General features: G+C 33.5%; 1 protein-coding gene and 1 pseudogene across 3 annotated transcripts; one reads left to right on the plus strand and one right to left on the minus strand.

Annotated features, from left to right (window-relative positions):
* The first annotated feature begins 700 nt into the window (after positions 1-700).
* On the plus strand, positions 701-14,025 carry LOC140806118 (uncharacterized). Of its 3 annotated transcripts, XM_073162599.1 has the most exons (23): positions 709-1,427; positions 2,020-2,104; positions 2,425-2,478; positions 2,732-2,823; positions 2,907-3,010; positions 3,170-3,245; positions 3,629-4,088; positions 4,848-5,186; positions 5,286-5,489; positions 5,610-5,708; positions 5,795-5,867; positions 6,655-6,782; positions 6,869-7,161; positions 7,243-7,468; positions 7,546-7,670; positions 10,547-10,664; positions 11,959-12,014; positions 12,107-12,197; positions 12,271-12,454; positions 12,564-12,629; positions 12,713-12,816; positions 12,896-12,958; positions 13,589-14,025. In XM_073162599.1, the coding sequence occupies exons 1-23, from the start codon at positions 1,258-1,260 to the stop codon at positions 13,694-13,696; spliced, it is 3,318 nt and encodes a 1,105-aa protein (XP_073018700.1). In that variant the 5' UTR covers positions 709-1,257; the 3' UTR covers positions 13,697-14,025. The 3 variants fall into 3 exon arrangements, 1 of the variants encoding a protein (XP_073018700.1); XR_012112453.1 differs by lacking the exons at positions 12,271-12,454; positions 12,564-12,629; positions 12,713-12,816; positions 12,896-12,958; positions 13,589-14,025 and adding an exon at positions 10,982-11,043 and having other exon boundaries at positions 701-1,427; positions 12,107-12,203; XR_012112452.1 differs by lacking the exons at positions 11,959-12,014; positions 12,564-12,629; positions 12,713-12,816; positions 12,896-12,958; positions 13,589-14,025 and having other exon boundaries at positions 702-1,427; positions 12,271-12,452.
* A 292-nt stretch (positions 14,026-14,317) lies between these two features.
* Positions 14,318-16,050, minus strand: LOC140804517 (N-(5'-phosphoribosyl)anthranilate isomerase 1, chloroplastic-like; annotated as a pseudogene).
* Positions 16,051-17,335: the final 1,285 nt, after the last annotated feature.

The raw sequence follows: 17,335 nt of genomic DNA on the forward strand, positions 1-17,335 counted from the left end.
TCGACTCCACTAAATTAAGTAAACTATGATTTTGGGTATTAAAAAGTAACTTTTTACTGGCACTCATTTTACAAATTTTGCACAAAATAATGAAATATTCAGCCAGTTGATTCAAATTGGGTATGTATTTATAACAACAATTTGTTATTTTGTCATTTATTTACAAATTTGGATATAAAACATGTTTAATAAATGAAAAATGAAGAATAAGAGTGGTGAATGAAAAACAAGAGTGGGACAACTAAGCTTCAAGTTGAACTAAGGTTTTGAACTTCGAGGGGTACCAGAAGTTTTTAGAAGGGGAAGATGTTGATTGGCGGTGACTCGGTGAAATACTCACGCGAGGTCGGCCGGCTGGCTGGCTCAGTACGGTGCGGTGTGATCTTTGATTGATATTAATATTTTTGGATCAAATTTCTTTGGAAAATAAATTTTGTGGACATAAGCACTCGAGTTGGTATGCGACAAAATGTGCACCTCAGCTCCGCACACGGATGCATCCGAAGACAGAAACCCTCCCAAACATTATCTTAATTTTCATTCAAAAAATACGTCACTCCAAACAACATACTTTAAAAATTAAGAATAAAAAGAGAATCAAATATATAAAAAAATATAATGAATGGAACGTTCATCTTGGTCAACGTAAACTTTATAAAAAAAATGTCAGATATTTAAAGAATTTCAAATCGTGTAAATTCAAATTACTGTAGATTATTTTTACTTTTTCTTCCCAATTTTGGTTAATTCTATTGTTATGTTCGCGAAATTATTCCAAAAAGGGATCAACTTCTACCATCGCCGCGCTCTCTCACGAGGTGATACAGTTGATTGTTTTCTACATTTTCTTTACTCGCTGCCTGAGAATTGTAATGGTTTCATTGACTTAATCTGCGATGTTTGTAAGAAATTCAGAATAATTTGAGGTATCAAAAGAAATAATGTGATTTTTTTTATCCTGATGGATATTTGAATCGGAGCGTGCTAATTTTGGGAAACTTTGCTTGATCATGAGTATTTTACCTTTTTTTTTACCCAATTGAGCTAGTACAGTACTCTTTAAATAAAAACCCTATCAATTAGGGATTTGGAAGTATTGTCATTACCAACAAAATGCTTGATGACTGGTCTTATCAATTTATCCATTGAATTTGTTAAAAAATATACATCTGGCAGGTGCAGTTTGCTGAAAGTAGCTTTCATGAATTCAACCACAACCTTTTTTGTTTGGTTCTATATTGATTCTGGCTAATTTATATGTACAACGTAGTACGAAATTTTCAACTTTTTCTTCAGCAGAATTCTCCACTTGAAAGTATGGAATTCTCGGCCCTGGTACCCCGTCTTTTTGTTCATTATGGGATCCCATCTACTGCATCAATTATTGCCTTTGATCCCATCCAGCGCCTCTTGGCAATAGCGACACTGTGAGTTTAAGTTGCTTCATTCAATTTCAATGAAGTTCTGTTTTATGTCGACTAATTTTCTTGTATTTCATAGGCACAATTCCATAAACTAATCATATTAATGTTCTCGCATTGTATGGTAGCCCTTACCTTGTGATCAAGTAACAAATATCTTGCAATTTAATATATAAAACTTACTTAGTGAATTGAGAAATCTCAGGTTTCTTTCCGTCTTTTTATTTATTGAGCGATTATACATGTAGCATTACAAACCCAAGTTTTATTTAAAAGCAAAAACATGAAATTTGAACCAAGTACGTAGTGGTTAAATCAGAGGAGGACTTTAAGTTTTTTTTTCTCTTGCTGGGCCCACAGCCTCGTGCATTTCCACATTTAGTAGCTTTTTGTTCTCATTACTAGTAATGTCGTCATTTGTTTCTGATTGAGCTTCACAATTGCACTGCCGCTTCTTGTCATGTCTCGAGGGATGATGGAGAGAGATCTACATAGCAGAGCGGTCATGAACGTCAAGTCCAAATTATGGTCTTCACCATGTGTTTATTCTTTTTGTTCCTCCTAATGAATCTTTTCTCTCCAATTTCTTGAATAACAGGGATGGCAGAATTAAAGTGATTGGTGGTGACAACATTGAAGGCCTGCTCATATCTCCAAAAGCCTTGCCCTTTAAAAACTTAGAGGTCCGTTGGTTGGTGGAGTTCATATTGTTCTAGTCTCTTTCTGTATGTCTTAGTGTGTAATCATTTATTGTGTATCAGTTGATTGCTAGGACTGTATTTATTGGTCCCATATGTTCATCATAGGAGGCGAACAAAGTTCTTAAACCCTTTGTTTAGATGCTCACTTTATTCTGATGCTAGCAAATATGATAAATGTTTTTATTTAGATTTATGAAGATATCCTAAAGAATTCATATGCTTGGATATTTGAACATATATCCAACTTAATTGGTCACCTTTCTGACTACTCTCTGTCTCTCTCCTTTTTTTCTCCTTTTCAGTTTCTGCAAAACCAAGGTTTTTTAGTGAGTGTTTCCAATGAAAATGAAATTCAGGTATGGTTTTATACAGGTTATCCATGACAATATACGGTGAAATGTGCAATTCTTGACTCCTGGTAATCTTTGCATTTATTTCTTTTCTTCAAAAGCTATATAAAATATCTCCAGTTGGGAAATTTCCCACCTTCTGCTTAATCATCAATGCATGTTTCCCATAGAAATCATTGTTCACATCAACCCCCTGTCTTTTCTCTCTTCAGACAATGGATTTTTTCCCTTAACAGGGATGTTTATGCAACTTTGACAGGTTTGGGATCTAAGAAAGAGGTGTATATCTTCCAATATTCAGTGGGAATCCAATATAACAGCGTTTTCTGTTATTCCCTCCACCCATTTCATGTAAGAAAATGAGGAATCTTAGCCCCACTTTGAATCATTTTATTGTTCATGATTAATTTTCTTTTCTTTTTTGGGACATTCAGTTATCTAGGAGATGAACATGGATTCTTATCTGTGTTGAAGTATGATGCTGAAGAAGGGAAAATTATTCAATTGTCGTATCATATCCCTCCAAATCTTGTAGTTGGTAATTGAAAATATGTTGAAAATAGTCCATGTATTTGAGTAGCTTGAATGGACTTGCATCTTTGGATGTGAACGTGTTTTGGTCTATATACCTAAGGGGTTAGCTGGTCCACTGTAACAACGAATCCTGATCTTTAATTTATATGTCAAATTTGTGTAGAAGGATCTGGGATCTCATTGCCTGATAATCAGTCCATTGTTGGTGTGCTCTCCCAACCTCGTTCATATGGGAACAGGTAAATGGAAGAATTTGTAAATTCAGAGTCCTAGCTGTTTGAGCACAGTTCTCTAGCTTGCTTTGTGTTTGCTTCTTCAGTGTTTATAATTTATTAAATGCTAGAGTGTATTTATAACATTTGAGTCTATCTAATTATTGTAACTTTGATTGAGTTTTCTGCTGTCCTCTGTATATTGAACTCTTGGAGAAAGAATGAAGGAGATCAATGGAATTACGTAGATAGTCATGGTATTGTTCAAGGAATTATGCCAAAGTGTAAAAAAATATATAAAAAAAATCAACCTGCCATGTTCATTTAGAGACACGTGGAGATTGGAGATTTACTGGGCGTTTTGATTTTAATATCAAGATCTAAAAATGAGCAGTTCAATTTGTTTGCAGGGTTTTGATTGCATACGAGTATGGGTTGATTATTCTGTGGGATATTACTGAAGATAGAGCTGTACGTGTTAGATACCACAAGGATCTCCTGCTAAAAGAGGGATCAGTTTTTAATTTTTCCAATAATGAGAACCATACTTGCCAAAGTGATTCACTAGAAAACAACCATGAAGAAAAGGACATAAGTTCTATTTGTTGGGTGTCTCCGGATGGGTCAGCATTAGCTGTTGGTTATGTGGATGGGGATATCTTGCTTTGGAACCTGTCAGTACCTGACAATGTTAAAAGTCAGAGAGGCCAAAACATGTTCAACGACGTTGTTAAGATACAATTATCATCGGGAGGTAGAAGACTTCCCGTCATTGTCTTGCATTGGTCTTCGAACAAAGCACAAAATGGTTGTGGAGGCCAACTTTTTGCATATGGTGGTGAAGACATTGGATCTGAAGAAGTCTTGACTGTATGTTCTTCATCGCTACCAATATTTGTCTTTTGCTCTGTCAACGCTTATTCTTTTCATTCAAAGTAAAAGGTTAATTGGTATTTGATCATCTAATCTAAGTTTTGAATGCCATAGCTGCATTTTGTTTTCTTCTTCCAGTGAGGTGGGCATGTTATTTCGAATGAGTCATGAAGTTGCACAGTTTGACCTATTTTTTCTCACTTGCAGCTGTTACAAGTATCAATGCATTAGAGATACTGTGCACTTATACTTTTGGATTCGCTTGATGTCCATGAGAGATTGTATATCAATAATGAGCCTGATGTTAATTCCAACAAGAGTGTTTTAGCATGTTTCATTTTTTTATACATCTAATTTTTAAATCAGCCTGTCATCTTGATTTCCTAGGATAACCTTCTTCCATGTGTGTACTTTCCAGCATTTAACATGCACCAAACAAGAGCAAAGTGGATGGTTGTAGTTACCATGTTTTAGATTTTCAATGATCTGCTTTGAAAAGAATTATTTTTCTCACATAATAGAAGAGGGTTCAAGAAAATATCGGCACATTGTGCTCTGACTTGTTCTGATCAATATTTTTGCTAATGTTTCTCAAAACTATATTTCCAAATGGTTTTGACTTCATCTTAATACCACAATCTTTTTTTTTCATGAGTCAAATTTATTATTATAATATAATCTTGGTGTTTACTTCTTGTATGTCGAAGCTTCAGAGTCATTTAATGTCCTTTTTGTGAAAATTTCTTGTTAATGCAGATCCTCAATCTTGAATGGTCTGCTGGGTTAGTACAACTGAAGTGTGTGGAGCGTGTTGACCTTACGCTCCATGGATCATTTGCTGATGTAATTATAACCCCAAAGGCTCATGAATCTGACAAACATAGCTCCACATCATTAATTATATTGACCAATCCAGGACAACTGCATTTCTATGACTTTACTTCTTTGTCTATCTTCAAGCCTGGGACAGGACACAAACATTCAGTCCATGCATTTCAGTATCAGTCAATAATACCTACCGTGGAACCGCATATGACCGTGGGAAAGCTTTATATGATGGGTTCAGATAGGAGTTTTTTCAGTGAACTTTCAGAGGTATTGAAAACCATCACATGATATACTTGCACTTTATTTCTTCAATTTATTTAAATGACCATTTATTGTTCCATGACCATTTATTCTTCCATTAGACAGTTTTCACCTGCCAAGCTACAAGCTGATGATATGTTGACCGGGAGGGGTTTGCAGTGGCCTCTGACTGGTGGCGTTCCTTGTCAACTCTCTACTGCTGCAAATAAACTTCAGAGGATGTATGTGGGAGGATATCAAGATGGATCTGTCCGAATATGGGATGCCTCTTCTCCGATTTTGTCACTTGTTTCTATTTTACAAGTGAAGGTTAGCGCAATGCTTACTTAGCGGTATTGGTTCAACGTCTATCATTATTTTGTATTGATATATTGATAGGGAGTTTACAGTATTATACTTGTTAACAACAACCTCACCATTTGCTGGCAGATAGAAGGAATTCAAGTTTCTGGTGCAAGTTCAGCAGTATCAGCCTTGGACTTTTCTTCTATCACCTTGACCTTAGCTGTTGGCAATAACAGCGGAGCGGTAAGAACTACTGTCATTTTCTATGTTTCTCGGGCTTAACTGAATTAGATGAAATAGTGATTCATACATTTTCCCTTTTTTGTTAGGTTTTCATTTATATACTTCAAGGCAATTCCAACCAAACAATCTTGACCCTGATAAATGAAACCAGTCGTCACGGTATTTTTTTTCCAAATACTAATTTTCTGCCGTATTTTCATTTATTGATTATTTGTGTTTCTAGACTTTTCAGAACTTGTATAGGCTAATGTGTCAGCATTGCCTGGATACTTATTGTTGTCTAATTACCTTATGCCCCTAGTTACATGGATTGTAAAATATGATCTATCTTGATTTATTCAAGCATGCTTTTGAATTTACTTTTAAGCAATAATGATGAAACAGGATATGACAAATCTGTTCCCAGGAAACCAATATGATTAAGAAGGTACTGTGCGATGAATTATACAAGAAACTAGGAAGTTAAACATGGACAACTGAAAGAAACTGACAGTCTACTCGAAGTAATTAGCCTGAGAACTGTTTTTTCTTTGGAGTGTCTTGTCCACAATAATTTTAATTTAGTGCCTACATCAGCACATGAGGTGGATCTAATTTTTTAAGGTTGGTGTTTCACCATGTTTACATTCTTTTATGCCTGGGGACGACAATAGAGGGTTACTTTAGTGAACCAAACATTCTTTGTGAGTGCAACTGTGCAAGGACCTTTGGACTAGAGCAACAGCTTCAGTAATTATTCTGTTCTCGGGGTTGGTCCATTGAAGTATTGATTATTGTGCTGTTGTATTAGAATTAACATGTCAGTTCTTTTATGCAATTGAGATGAAACTTTAAGCTTATGAATACCCACCCATTCACACACGTTATTAGAACATGATGTAGAAAACATTCACTTGTAATCACTTCTTTCTTTTGAACGCGTGACTATTATATAGTTTATTTTCAGATAAGCATTTGCCACATTCAGAGAGCAATCAATGTTCGGCTATATTTTCCATACTGAATTCTCCTGTACGTGCCTTACAGTTTGTAAATTCTGGAGTCAAACTCCTTGTTGGATATGAATGTGGGCAGGTGAATTTGTTTATCTGGACTTGTTCTTCTTTTAGTTATATGCAGTTTGACAACTCTTATGTGACATCACAAGTACTTCATTGCAGGTTGCTATAATTGATACTAGTTTATTGTCAGTGTTATCTATAACAGAATGTTTGTCTAGCTCGAAGTCACCAATCATTTCAGTGACTGTGGGCACTTTTTCTGACACTCATGAAAACAATGTGAATAACTCTGAAAATGAAATTGTTAGTGAATCTACCACAGAGCTTGCTTTTGTATTAACTAGAGATGCACACACAGTCTTAATAGATTGTGGCAGAGGCAATATGGTGAATTCTAAGCCAATATTTCCAAAGGAAAATTCCACAGCAATAAGCATGTATTTAACAGGCAAGTCCATCCGTTTTCTTTTTAGTTTTCTACTTATATTATGTGCAGATGTTTACATCTTGTGGGGCCTTTTGCACACAGAAAGAACCCATACTCTCTCTGAAAGGTCGAAAAAGGTTTTTGTGATGTCTCCTCAGCATGTTGATGCTGAAAATCAACCACTGCAATCCAGTCATGAAAATCTGAGTGGTTTGTCCAGTGTTGATGGCCACATGCAACCCCCAGGTTTAGGGGATAAGACATTGGAATCCCAGATTTTATTGTGTTGCAGTGATGCTGTGTACACGTACTCCTTAAAGTCTTTCTTTCAGGTGTTGTCAAGTATTGTCCCTATTCAGTTTACTATGTGTAATTTCTTCCCTTTCTTATGAGGATTCCTTGACTTCAGGGCGGTAGTAACTTTGTAAGGTTACTGAATCTTGAGAAACCATGTTCCTGGACTACGATCTTCAAGAAAAATGCAGAAGAGTATGGATTGATCTTATTTTATCAAACTGGAGAAATTGAAATACGGTGATTTCCTGATTCATCCTTTTGCTTGTGTTTCAGATACTGATGAGATTTACACTACATATGGGCAATTGCCCTGCGTGGTAAAAAACAACTGTAATTTAATTAACATTTTAAATAATTACGACGTTCTCTTTAAGCGTATCTTAAGTTCCCCTGAAGCAAAATTTCGAAGTCAAAATATTGTGAATTGAGAGGTAGGGAGCTAGAATAGCTTCTCCCTCAATGACTACAACCCAGCTTGATCATGGATTGATTTAGGTGGGATGCGGCTTCGACACTTTGTGATCCTAACGAGAAAACAATAGCAATAATTACTTTATCTTTTATTTAGCTTTTGAATAATTACGAGCACCACATCCCCTTAGATTAGAAATTACTTACCACTCATTTTTGGTATAGAAAATGAAAAACTGGATAAAAATTTATGCAGTAACTGATATATGTGTGTGTGTGTGTGTGTGCCTACCTATGTATCAACCACTGAGGTGACACTCATCTATTGGATGTGATGAAGCATATCAAAATTGTATATTCAATAGGTGAGGGTCACAAAGGTGGACACGGTGGGTTGACAGCATAACAAAATTATATATCTTCTAATACTATTATAAATATATGAGTTTGAATTGTGAGCTTACTATTTTACCCTTTCATTTATTTTATAATTTGTTATGTTCTTGAGGTTTTTTAAGTCATTTTCTATCTTAGTTTAATATGATTATTAATAGTGTACTTAATTCAATTCAAATAGTTATTAATTTGATTTTACTTTTAAATTTAATTTAATTACATGTTACATATTTAAAATATTACTAACATCTATTTTACTATTATAAATATATGATTTTCATTTGTAAACTTACTATTTTATCATTTTGTTTGTTTTATAATTTTTCAAGTTCACGAAGTTCTTTAAATTATTTTCTACGATAGTTTAATAGGATTATTAATAGAGTACTTAGTTAAAGTATTTATTATTTTAATTGTACTTTTAAATTTAAATGTAATTACTTTAATTATACATTGACATCAAATTCATTAATAATGTTACAAATTAAAAAGTGTTAATATTCCGAATATTAAGGTAATGATGGGAAGACGAATGATGTTGAATAAAATTAAATTATTAATAAATATTTAGATCATATAAAACATCTTTTTCTGATTTAAAATAAAGATATTTTTAGACTACTCATGCATCAACATAGATACATGGTTGAGAGAAAATGTTTATATGTAAGTGATTTCAATGAAAATATTAAGCATTTAGTCAATTTCGATATATGATGCTAAAAAAATATCCCCAAATAATATCTATTAAATATATGACTTTCATTTATGAGTTTACTAGAGCTTTGTGGAAACGATAGATCAATTTTGTGAATTTTTAGTAAATTGAGACATTGAGTCAGTCGCACTTTATTTCGTCTAATATTATCTCGATATATTTCAATGTGACTAAGAGGTTATTTTTGTCTTTTTTTAGTCAAAGTGAGTAATCAGCTAATTCATAAGATATAAGATGATAGCATTGAAAACTCCTCGCCAAATAAATTCACTTAGCCAAATAGTGAAATACAAATACAATTCTACAATATTTCATCAAATTAATCTTGACTAAATTAAAATGCTCGTGAAATCTAAACAGTTGTATTATTAGATGGGATGTTGAATAAAACAAATACTTTTATCTACATTTGAATGATATCTCATATGCATATCTTAATTACGTTATTCGTGTCTCTTCTCAAAATTTTTAAAATACAATAATTAATTTTGTATTTCGTTCCACAATATATAAAATATTATAAACAAAATGTAAACTCGATGGAAGAAAATTTGTTTTGTTTCAATGAATAATATAATATTATGTTCTAGAAACAACAAATGAGATTGAAACTATACTATCTTCATGATATGATGAACGCAATTATTGTTACAAAGCTTCTAAAAAAATGACTAACGAGATGACTTTCCTGAATTGCGTCAAATTAAACGAGGAAACAGTTCTAATATATATCAATTTGAATAGATTTTCAAGTATTATTTCTTCCATTGATTGAGAAATAATTGTTAAAAATTTATTAACATTATAGCTTTATGTTAATAATATTGATATTAAATATATAAAAATGATATGACAAACGTCACGGTGTTTAAAGAAATTACAACACCGTTCATTGGTTATGTTGTTGAAGGATATATATGTTATACATAATTTTTCTCACAAGTGAAAACCTATCACGACTAAAAGAATTTTTTTATTAGGAGTTACATGTCATGATTGTCATAAACTGAAAATCATTCAACAAAAAAAAAACAAATAGTCGGAAACATAAGATTACCAGATAAAAACAATGTAGAAAACCGAAAAAATATTGTGATAAGGAAGCAAACTACACGCATGTCAGATCCCAGATGATGATTCTAAATAACATAATAAGTGTTAAAGATGATAATATACTTGTTAAGTATACCAAAATGGTTATACGCATATTATAAAAACTACGACAAAGAGTTGTTGAGTTGTCAAAATCAACCAAAAAGCATAAGATAACTTTTTCCGATTCATATATCGTCTATGGTCATGATTTTTATTTTTTGCGGTTTGGTTTGTTTCAATTGATAAATGCTACTAGCAATATTTTAATTCATTTAAATATTATCAAAATTTTATTCTTATATTTTCAGCAATTTAGTTGCTTACGTGTAACGCACATGCACTTTTCTAGTGTGTGTATATATATATATATATACACATACATGTTTTTTGTGTGTGTTGGGTGAATATACATTTGGCTATAATATAAATTAGCTGAGAGCAGGTATTGGCAAAGGAAATGATCAATGTATTGCTCAATGTCTTTTTCTTTTAGGTCCTTTCCAGATCTTGAACTGGTGGGAGATACCTCATTGATGTCGATTCTGAGGTGGAGCTTCAAAAATAATATGGAGAAGACAATGTGTGCTTCTGAGGAAGGGCAGATTACCTTGGTTGGTCACTTAACACAAAAACACTGCACCGCATCATAATTTATCTGTGTTCTTTTCTGTATACCATGGAACTTTAAGCTCGACGTCTGACTTGCATCATATAAAGATGTCCAAGAAAAAGGATCCTTACAAGGATGACCAGTCCAGTCAGCTCCTTGGCTAATTGAGAATGTGTAGTATTAGCAAGAACTCATAAAGAATGACAATATTTTATGAAGTTTCTATTGAATAGAGAATTCTTGTCAATAGTATCAGAGCTTCATTTGTCCGTGACATCTAAAGGAAATTACTATCAGACCAATATCTTATTGTTTTAGGTCTCTGAACCAATATGAGAGCCTGATTGTGACTTCGGAACTCCAACATGTTAAAATAAAAGGTAACACAAAATTGAATCGTGAAAGGAAAATGGTATGCTCAAGTTGAAAATATGATTGTGTTCTCATAATGTGATTTGCTAGTTGACTTGGTAGCTATTGTTTACAAATTTTATCTGGTTCTGACCAAAACATAAGGACCACATACATGTTCTATATATTGTTGAACCAAACAGTTCTATCTGTTTATGATATATATATGGTGTGTGGTGTAACCTATGTGGAATGTATGAAAATAGTTGGGAGAATAATCTGGAATGTGCTGGTTTAAGTTCCTGTTTTGAGCATTAGTTTTTTAATTGTGTACAGGACTACATTACCCATGAAAAAAGAAAAAGACAAGTTTACAAATTTATAGACAGATGGTAATTAGAATAAATGGAGGAAATATATGCTGTTTAAAAAAAGTGGACATGAATTCTGTCGTACAGCCGTCTTTAGAATTGTTCGTTTTTTGGACTATAAATGCAGTGCCCTCCTTGGGCAAGTAGAGTAGAAATTATGCCATAAGTTGTCAGCCACCTGGGTTTTAGTTAGAGATGTGTTGAATTTTGATATGATTCTGTCTGATGCACTCTTAAATTGCAGCTGATGTTAAAGTTTTAACTTGTAGTGTGATGAAGAGTGGACCCACTTCCCTGGCATGATTTAAGAAATTCATGTACCTGTTTGAAGGAGATATTATATTTATATCTTAATTCTTTGTTTTCTGCTTTGCGTGTTATTATATATAATCTTGAGGTCTTTACTCATTATATCTTATGACCCAATTTTTATCCATGGTTATCACTGACAATTTATTGTTTGCAATCATTCAATCTTCTCTGAATACACAATCAGACAGTTTGATCTCGAACTATATTGATTGTGTTAAACCCTATTACTTTACTTGCAACTGATGGTGTTACACTTTTTAGGTCAATGGGTGTGAATTTGCCTTTATCTCTCTTTTGGCCTTCGAAAATGAATTTAGGTCTCTCTCTCTCTCTCTCTCTCTCTCTCTCTCTCTCTCTCTCTCTCTCTCTCTCTCTCTCAGGCCCTGACATGTGGCTGTTTTTGTTCTAGCCTCGACAATCTACCTTGTCTACATGATGAAACCCTTGCTGCTGCTGCAGATGCTGATGTTAATTTCACTCAAAACCAAAAGAAGACACAGGTCACAAATTACATCATCTATTTCTGTTTATTTTTGGTCACTCTCTAATGAATTTGCTTGTTTAAATGAATAGGGCGCAATGCCCGGATTTATTAGCAATATGATCAAGGGTTTAAAAGGGCGTGAAGGAGAGCAGAATATGAATTACATGGAATCTCGTGAGATCATGATTGCGCGTTTGGATGGAATGTTTTCGAGGTTTCCTTTCTCTGACCCCTTTGGTTCTTTTGATAAAGAAGATTTGGAACTTGGCATAGGTGAGTATGAGTCAACATTCCCACCATAGAGTGGCCATTTACTTGGTATGCAAATGACAAAATAAACAATGAAATAAATGCCTTAATCCTCGTCGAATTATGTTTGCAGATGATATAAACATAGACGAGCCAGTCGTAGTATCAACTTCAAAAAAGAGTAGTAATGACATGAAAGGTAGAAGTGACAAATTTATTTCTACTGATAATGATGGTTTTAAGCATCAGTTGGGCCTAAATGTTTACTTCCTTTTTTTCCAGAGAAAGGTAGAGAAAGGGAAAGATTGTTTGAAGGTGGTTCTTCTGACAATTATCCAAAGGCTCGAACACGTGAGGAAATTATTGCAAAATATAGGAACACAGGAGTAAGATTTATAATAAATAGCTTGTTTTTTTCATGCTTAAATTGGGGATTGCATTGTCTCACCATGCAAGTGGTTCCAGGATGCTGCAGCTTCGGCTTCTCAAGCAAAGGATAAACTTCTGGAACGGGGGGAGAAACTTGATGTAAGACCAGTTCTTATGTATTTAGTGATTATGGGCATATCGTGATTTTTGAAAGATATGAGGTAACTGTATTAAAATGTCCCTCGTTTCTTTTGTGAACTAGCAATGGTCTCGGAGTACTGACCTGTGGTAACTGTAGATTGTTTTCTTCTTTTAAACAATCCCTGTCTAGGGGAGGGTGGCAGAAGAGGTTTCTTCATCTTCCCAATGTTATATATATTAGGCACGATATTAGATTCTTTCCCAATTTGCACAATAAATTTAGCCCAGCTAAGCCTCTACTAGATAGGTTTTTTAAAGTTTCTTTCTCAAAGCCCTCAAGTTTACCAATTTATATTTCTTGTGTGGGATACTGAAATTGTGGATAATGACATTATGCCAATCGCAAAATAAGTCGCACTGTTCTTTCGTTATTTGTATTGTCAACTCTCGACTAATGACCATCACTTGCTGGAATGAGACGATCCCTGTTATTAGGTGAGATATTTAGTGTTTAGATTGCTTTGGTATCACCTTTACTATTTTGCTGACTTCCGCAAATTTCACCACAGTTTACAATGCAAAGAGAAGTTACTGTCGTGCATCATCTCTAAGTTATCCTGTGTTTAAGTGGTGTTTGATTTGTTTCAGAAACTTAGCAAACGGACAGCCGAGCTACAAAGTGGTGCTGAAAACTTTGCATCAATGGCAAACGAGCTTGCTAAGACGATGGAGAAACGCAAGTGGTGGAACATATGACAGCATAAAAAGTCGGTTTCGGTGTTCCATTTTTCCGTGAATTGAGTAACATATAGATAGATACTCCAGATGACAAAAACTTCAAGTGTATTTGTGACGAAAGAATATGATACTGTAGCGTACGTTGATATTTAAGTAAAGAAATCTTTGACAAGAATACATGAAGAAGTGTTGGAGATTAATTAAAAATAACCTAGAATGCTTCAATTATCAATCCAGCAACTATAGTTTTTTCTTTCGCCTGTGAAGGGTGTCTCGTTATGTTTTAGTGTAAATATTATTCACCTTCAAAATATGAATATTGATGTTGTGCTCCTCGAGGTTGATAATTCTCCACAAGTACTGTTGAATTTGTCGTAATAAATAAAATTTAAGTAGGCATTCAATGCAGCTCACCCATTGTTACATTTATCTATGGGGAAGCTGCTGTCTGCGACAATTTCTTAAGCAGATTCCGTCCCCATATAAATAAGAGCAGAACATGTATTTATGATTTTGGGTAAAAAAGAGTGTATTGTTTGGACATATAGCAAAAAAAATAAACTTAAATTTATGTAACACATGATAATAACAAATTAGGAGCAAGTCAGAAAGTTAGTATGCTTCACAGATGTGCAACAAGAAAAATAGAAGCAATCCATCAAAAAATTATCAGCATCAGTTTTCCAATGTTCTTGATGAAGACACGCTACGGATATATCTGTCGATTTTACATCTGCTATTTTTTGTACGTTGATCAACTACACTGTACTAATTTTATCTTAAAAGTGCGTTCTCAAATTACAAAACAGAAGATGGATAACCATTTTTTGACATTGTCGGTCAGTAATGCACTGAATGGACTGCTTTCATGAATGACAATATTTGAAAGCTCATCTTTCTGTATGCCATCTGGACCACAAATGCCACTGCTTACATCGATTCCGTGTGGTCTAAGTATAGAAAGTGCTTCGCATACGTTCCTATGGTGAACTCCTCCAGCAAGGAACCATCCCTTTTTTGCTCGAAATCGGTGGCAGCTTAAATTTTGACCGATTAAACTCTTTACCACTGCAAGCATGCAAAGAAAATTCTAAGCCATGGCTGCCAGTCTAACTCCCAAACACCGTAAAACATACATGAATTCATCAACAATTAGAAACAATGAAATTGGACATTAACATAAAGCACACAATAGCTGAACTGCAAGAAGGCGACTTCGAAAAAGAGCACGAACATTTTGAAAGAAAAAACACTGCTTCTTCATAACAAATAAAATGAGGTCAAAGCCAAATAGCTGGGAAATAGTGAGGCTAAAAATATATACATGAATATAGTTTAGTACCTTCCACCTTTAGCACTATCCACGAGAACCCAATCAACAAGAGGACATTCTTCGTCAGTTATAAAATTCAGAAGATCACCACCATCATTCGCGTGAAGAACATAAAATCACTTTAATCTCTCTTGCCACAATCTGAAAATCATTCAATGAACCATTTCTATGTAGCTGCAGATGGCATTAGACAGTAAATAAAAGGTAATACGAGTTTAAAATACAGGCAATGATGGAGGAAAGAGCTAACCTGAACATATCCAAGTTCTGCTTCATCAGATGCTCTTAATGTCGTTTCTGCGTCATCATCTACGAATACCCCAACAGGTGCAGCTCCGTGTCCTCGAGCCACTCTTGAAATCTCTTTTGCAATAAGAAGTGGGATGGAGCGTTTTGAGTCGGGCCAAAGAATCATCCCGATAAAATTTGCACCATATGAAGAATCATATTTTTGGAACGTTGTATACTGAATAATATAACAATGCCACTAATATTCTGGAATACCTGTGCATATCGGCTTAGTAAAAAGACTAGTTTGAAGATAACTTCCCACTCTTCTACCTGGAAAAGACATAAAATCGCAAAAACACATTCGAGAAGACCAAACCCATAAGCATGACAATTAACAGCCGTTACATCTCGCTCATAATCAGTTAATCAACACCTTCTTTTCCAAGAAATGAACCAAAAGGGCTTCTTTTTTCCCATCAGAACAGAGAAACTACCAAAAAACAAAAAACAAAAAAACTTTCCGAAGAATTCACACAAGCATCAACTGCAAATTCCCACACGCGCACACAGCCGAAACATACATATTAGACCCAGCTTTAGAGAATGTGAGACCTGAGAGCATAGCTAAAGAGCTGTTTATTACAAGCGATTATCAAACTTCATAGGTAGCCAAGATTGGTAGCTTGCATACTTCTACTCCATAAACATATCGAGAGTAGCTGCTATATATCTCAGCACACTTGAGGTAACCCAATAGCAGCCCACGACCAAATCTTGACGAACCCAGTATGATATTTAACAAGTCCATCGGGCCTTCATTATTTGGACCAAACTCAGGCAGAAGACGGGGCCCACTAACTCATGTTACTTTTAAACCATATGCTAAATGGTACTACCTAGGCCTAGACGGCGTTAGGCGATATACTGTGAGTTTGAATCTAATATAAATAAATTGTTAGATAAATACAAAAATAAGCATACAGGCGTTTAAGTGATGTACCGTCGATTTTGAGTTTGAATCTAATATAAATAAATTATTAGATAAATACAAAAATAAGCGTCTAGGCGGTAGGATGTGGTCTCGTCCCGCCTACAACTTTTTAGAAAACTGCTTTTAAAAGTTATTTTCAATTTTAATTGGCTATTTTTTAAACTGAAGTGGGAGTTTGTTGTGGTTGTATCTCGAATGTCAGTTGCATTATAAGTCGACATTTTAATTTATTACTAGTAAATCGATACACGTGATGTGTGCTTGTATAATATTTTTTATAATTCATTTGATTTATATTTTCCTTCAGGATCAAAATATAATTATAAGAAATAGTGAGGACTAACCTTAAACCTCAAGAAACAATAACTCTATCCATTATACTCATATAACTTGCATTAAAATTTAAACATTTTATTAATATATATATATATATAATTACTATTAAAACAGACTATGACATCAAAGATAATCTATATATATATAAATATACAGATTGAATTGTGAATTTACTCTATTGTCCTTATCTTTATTATTATCTATTAATTACAATTATGCATTTACTCTTTTGTCCTTATCCTTATTATTTATTTACTAATTACTAAACTTTTAAATTCAATCCTTATTATTAATTATTAATTACAATTATGCATTTACTCTTTTGTCCTTATCCTTATTATTTATTTACTAATTAATAAACTTTTAATCCTTATCTTTATTATTTATTTACTAATTACTAATTACTAAACTTTTAAATTCAATAGCCGAGATTAAAATTTGTTTTGTGAAAAAACCTTACAAATAATCTATATCTATCTATACTAATCTATACTAATATAAATATATGAATGTGACCTTCATTTAATAATAATCATTAATATATATATTTTTTAAATCAATTTTCAATATATGATGCTAAATACATATTACTAAATGATATATTATCTATTATTAATCTATTAAGTATATGACTTTCATTTGTTAGCTTACTATTATATTATTTTTTTGTTTTACAATTTGTCATATTAATGGTGTTATTTAATTCATTTTTTTTTCTTAGTTTAATAAGATCATTAATAGTGTATTTAACTCAATCAAACTAATT

This window comes from Primulina eburnea, chromosome 11 (assembly GCF_022965805.1).
Source record: "Primulina eburnea isolate SZY01 chromosome 11, ASM2296580v1, whole genome shotgun sequence".
Classification (NCBI taxonomy): Eukaryota; Viridiplantae; Streptophyta; class Magnoliopsida; order Lamiales; family Gesneriaceae; genus Primulina; species Primulina eburnea.

Coding starts and splice junctions, on each gene's coding strand:
- LOC140806118 (XM_073162599.1), top strand. CDS start 1,258: ATGTACAACGTAGTACGAAATTTTCAACTTTTTCTTCAGCAGAATTCT. Junction 2,479..2,731: donor CCAATGAAAATGAAATTCAG/GTATGGTTTTAT, acceptor CAACTTTGACAG/GTTTGGGATCTAAGAAAGAG. Junction 7,162..7,242: donor AGCATGTATTTAACAGGCAA/GTCCATCCGTTT, acceptor GCACACAGAAAG/AACCCATACTCTCTCTGAAA.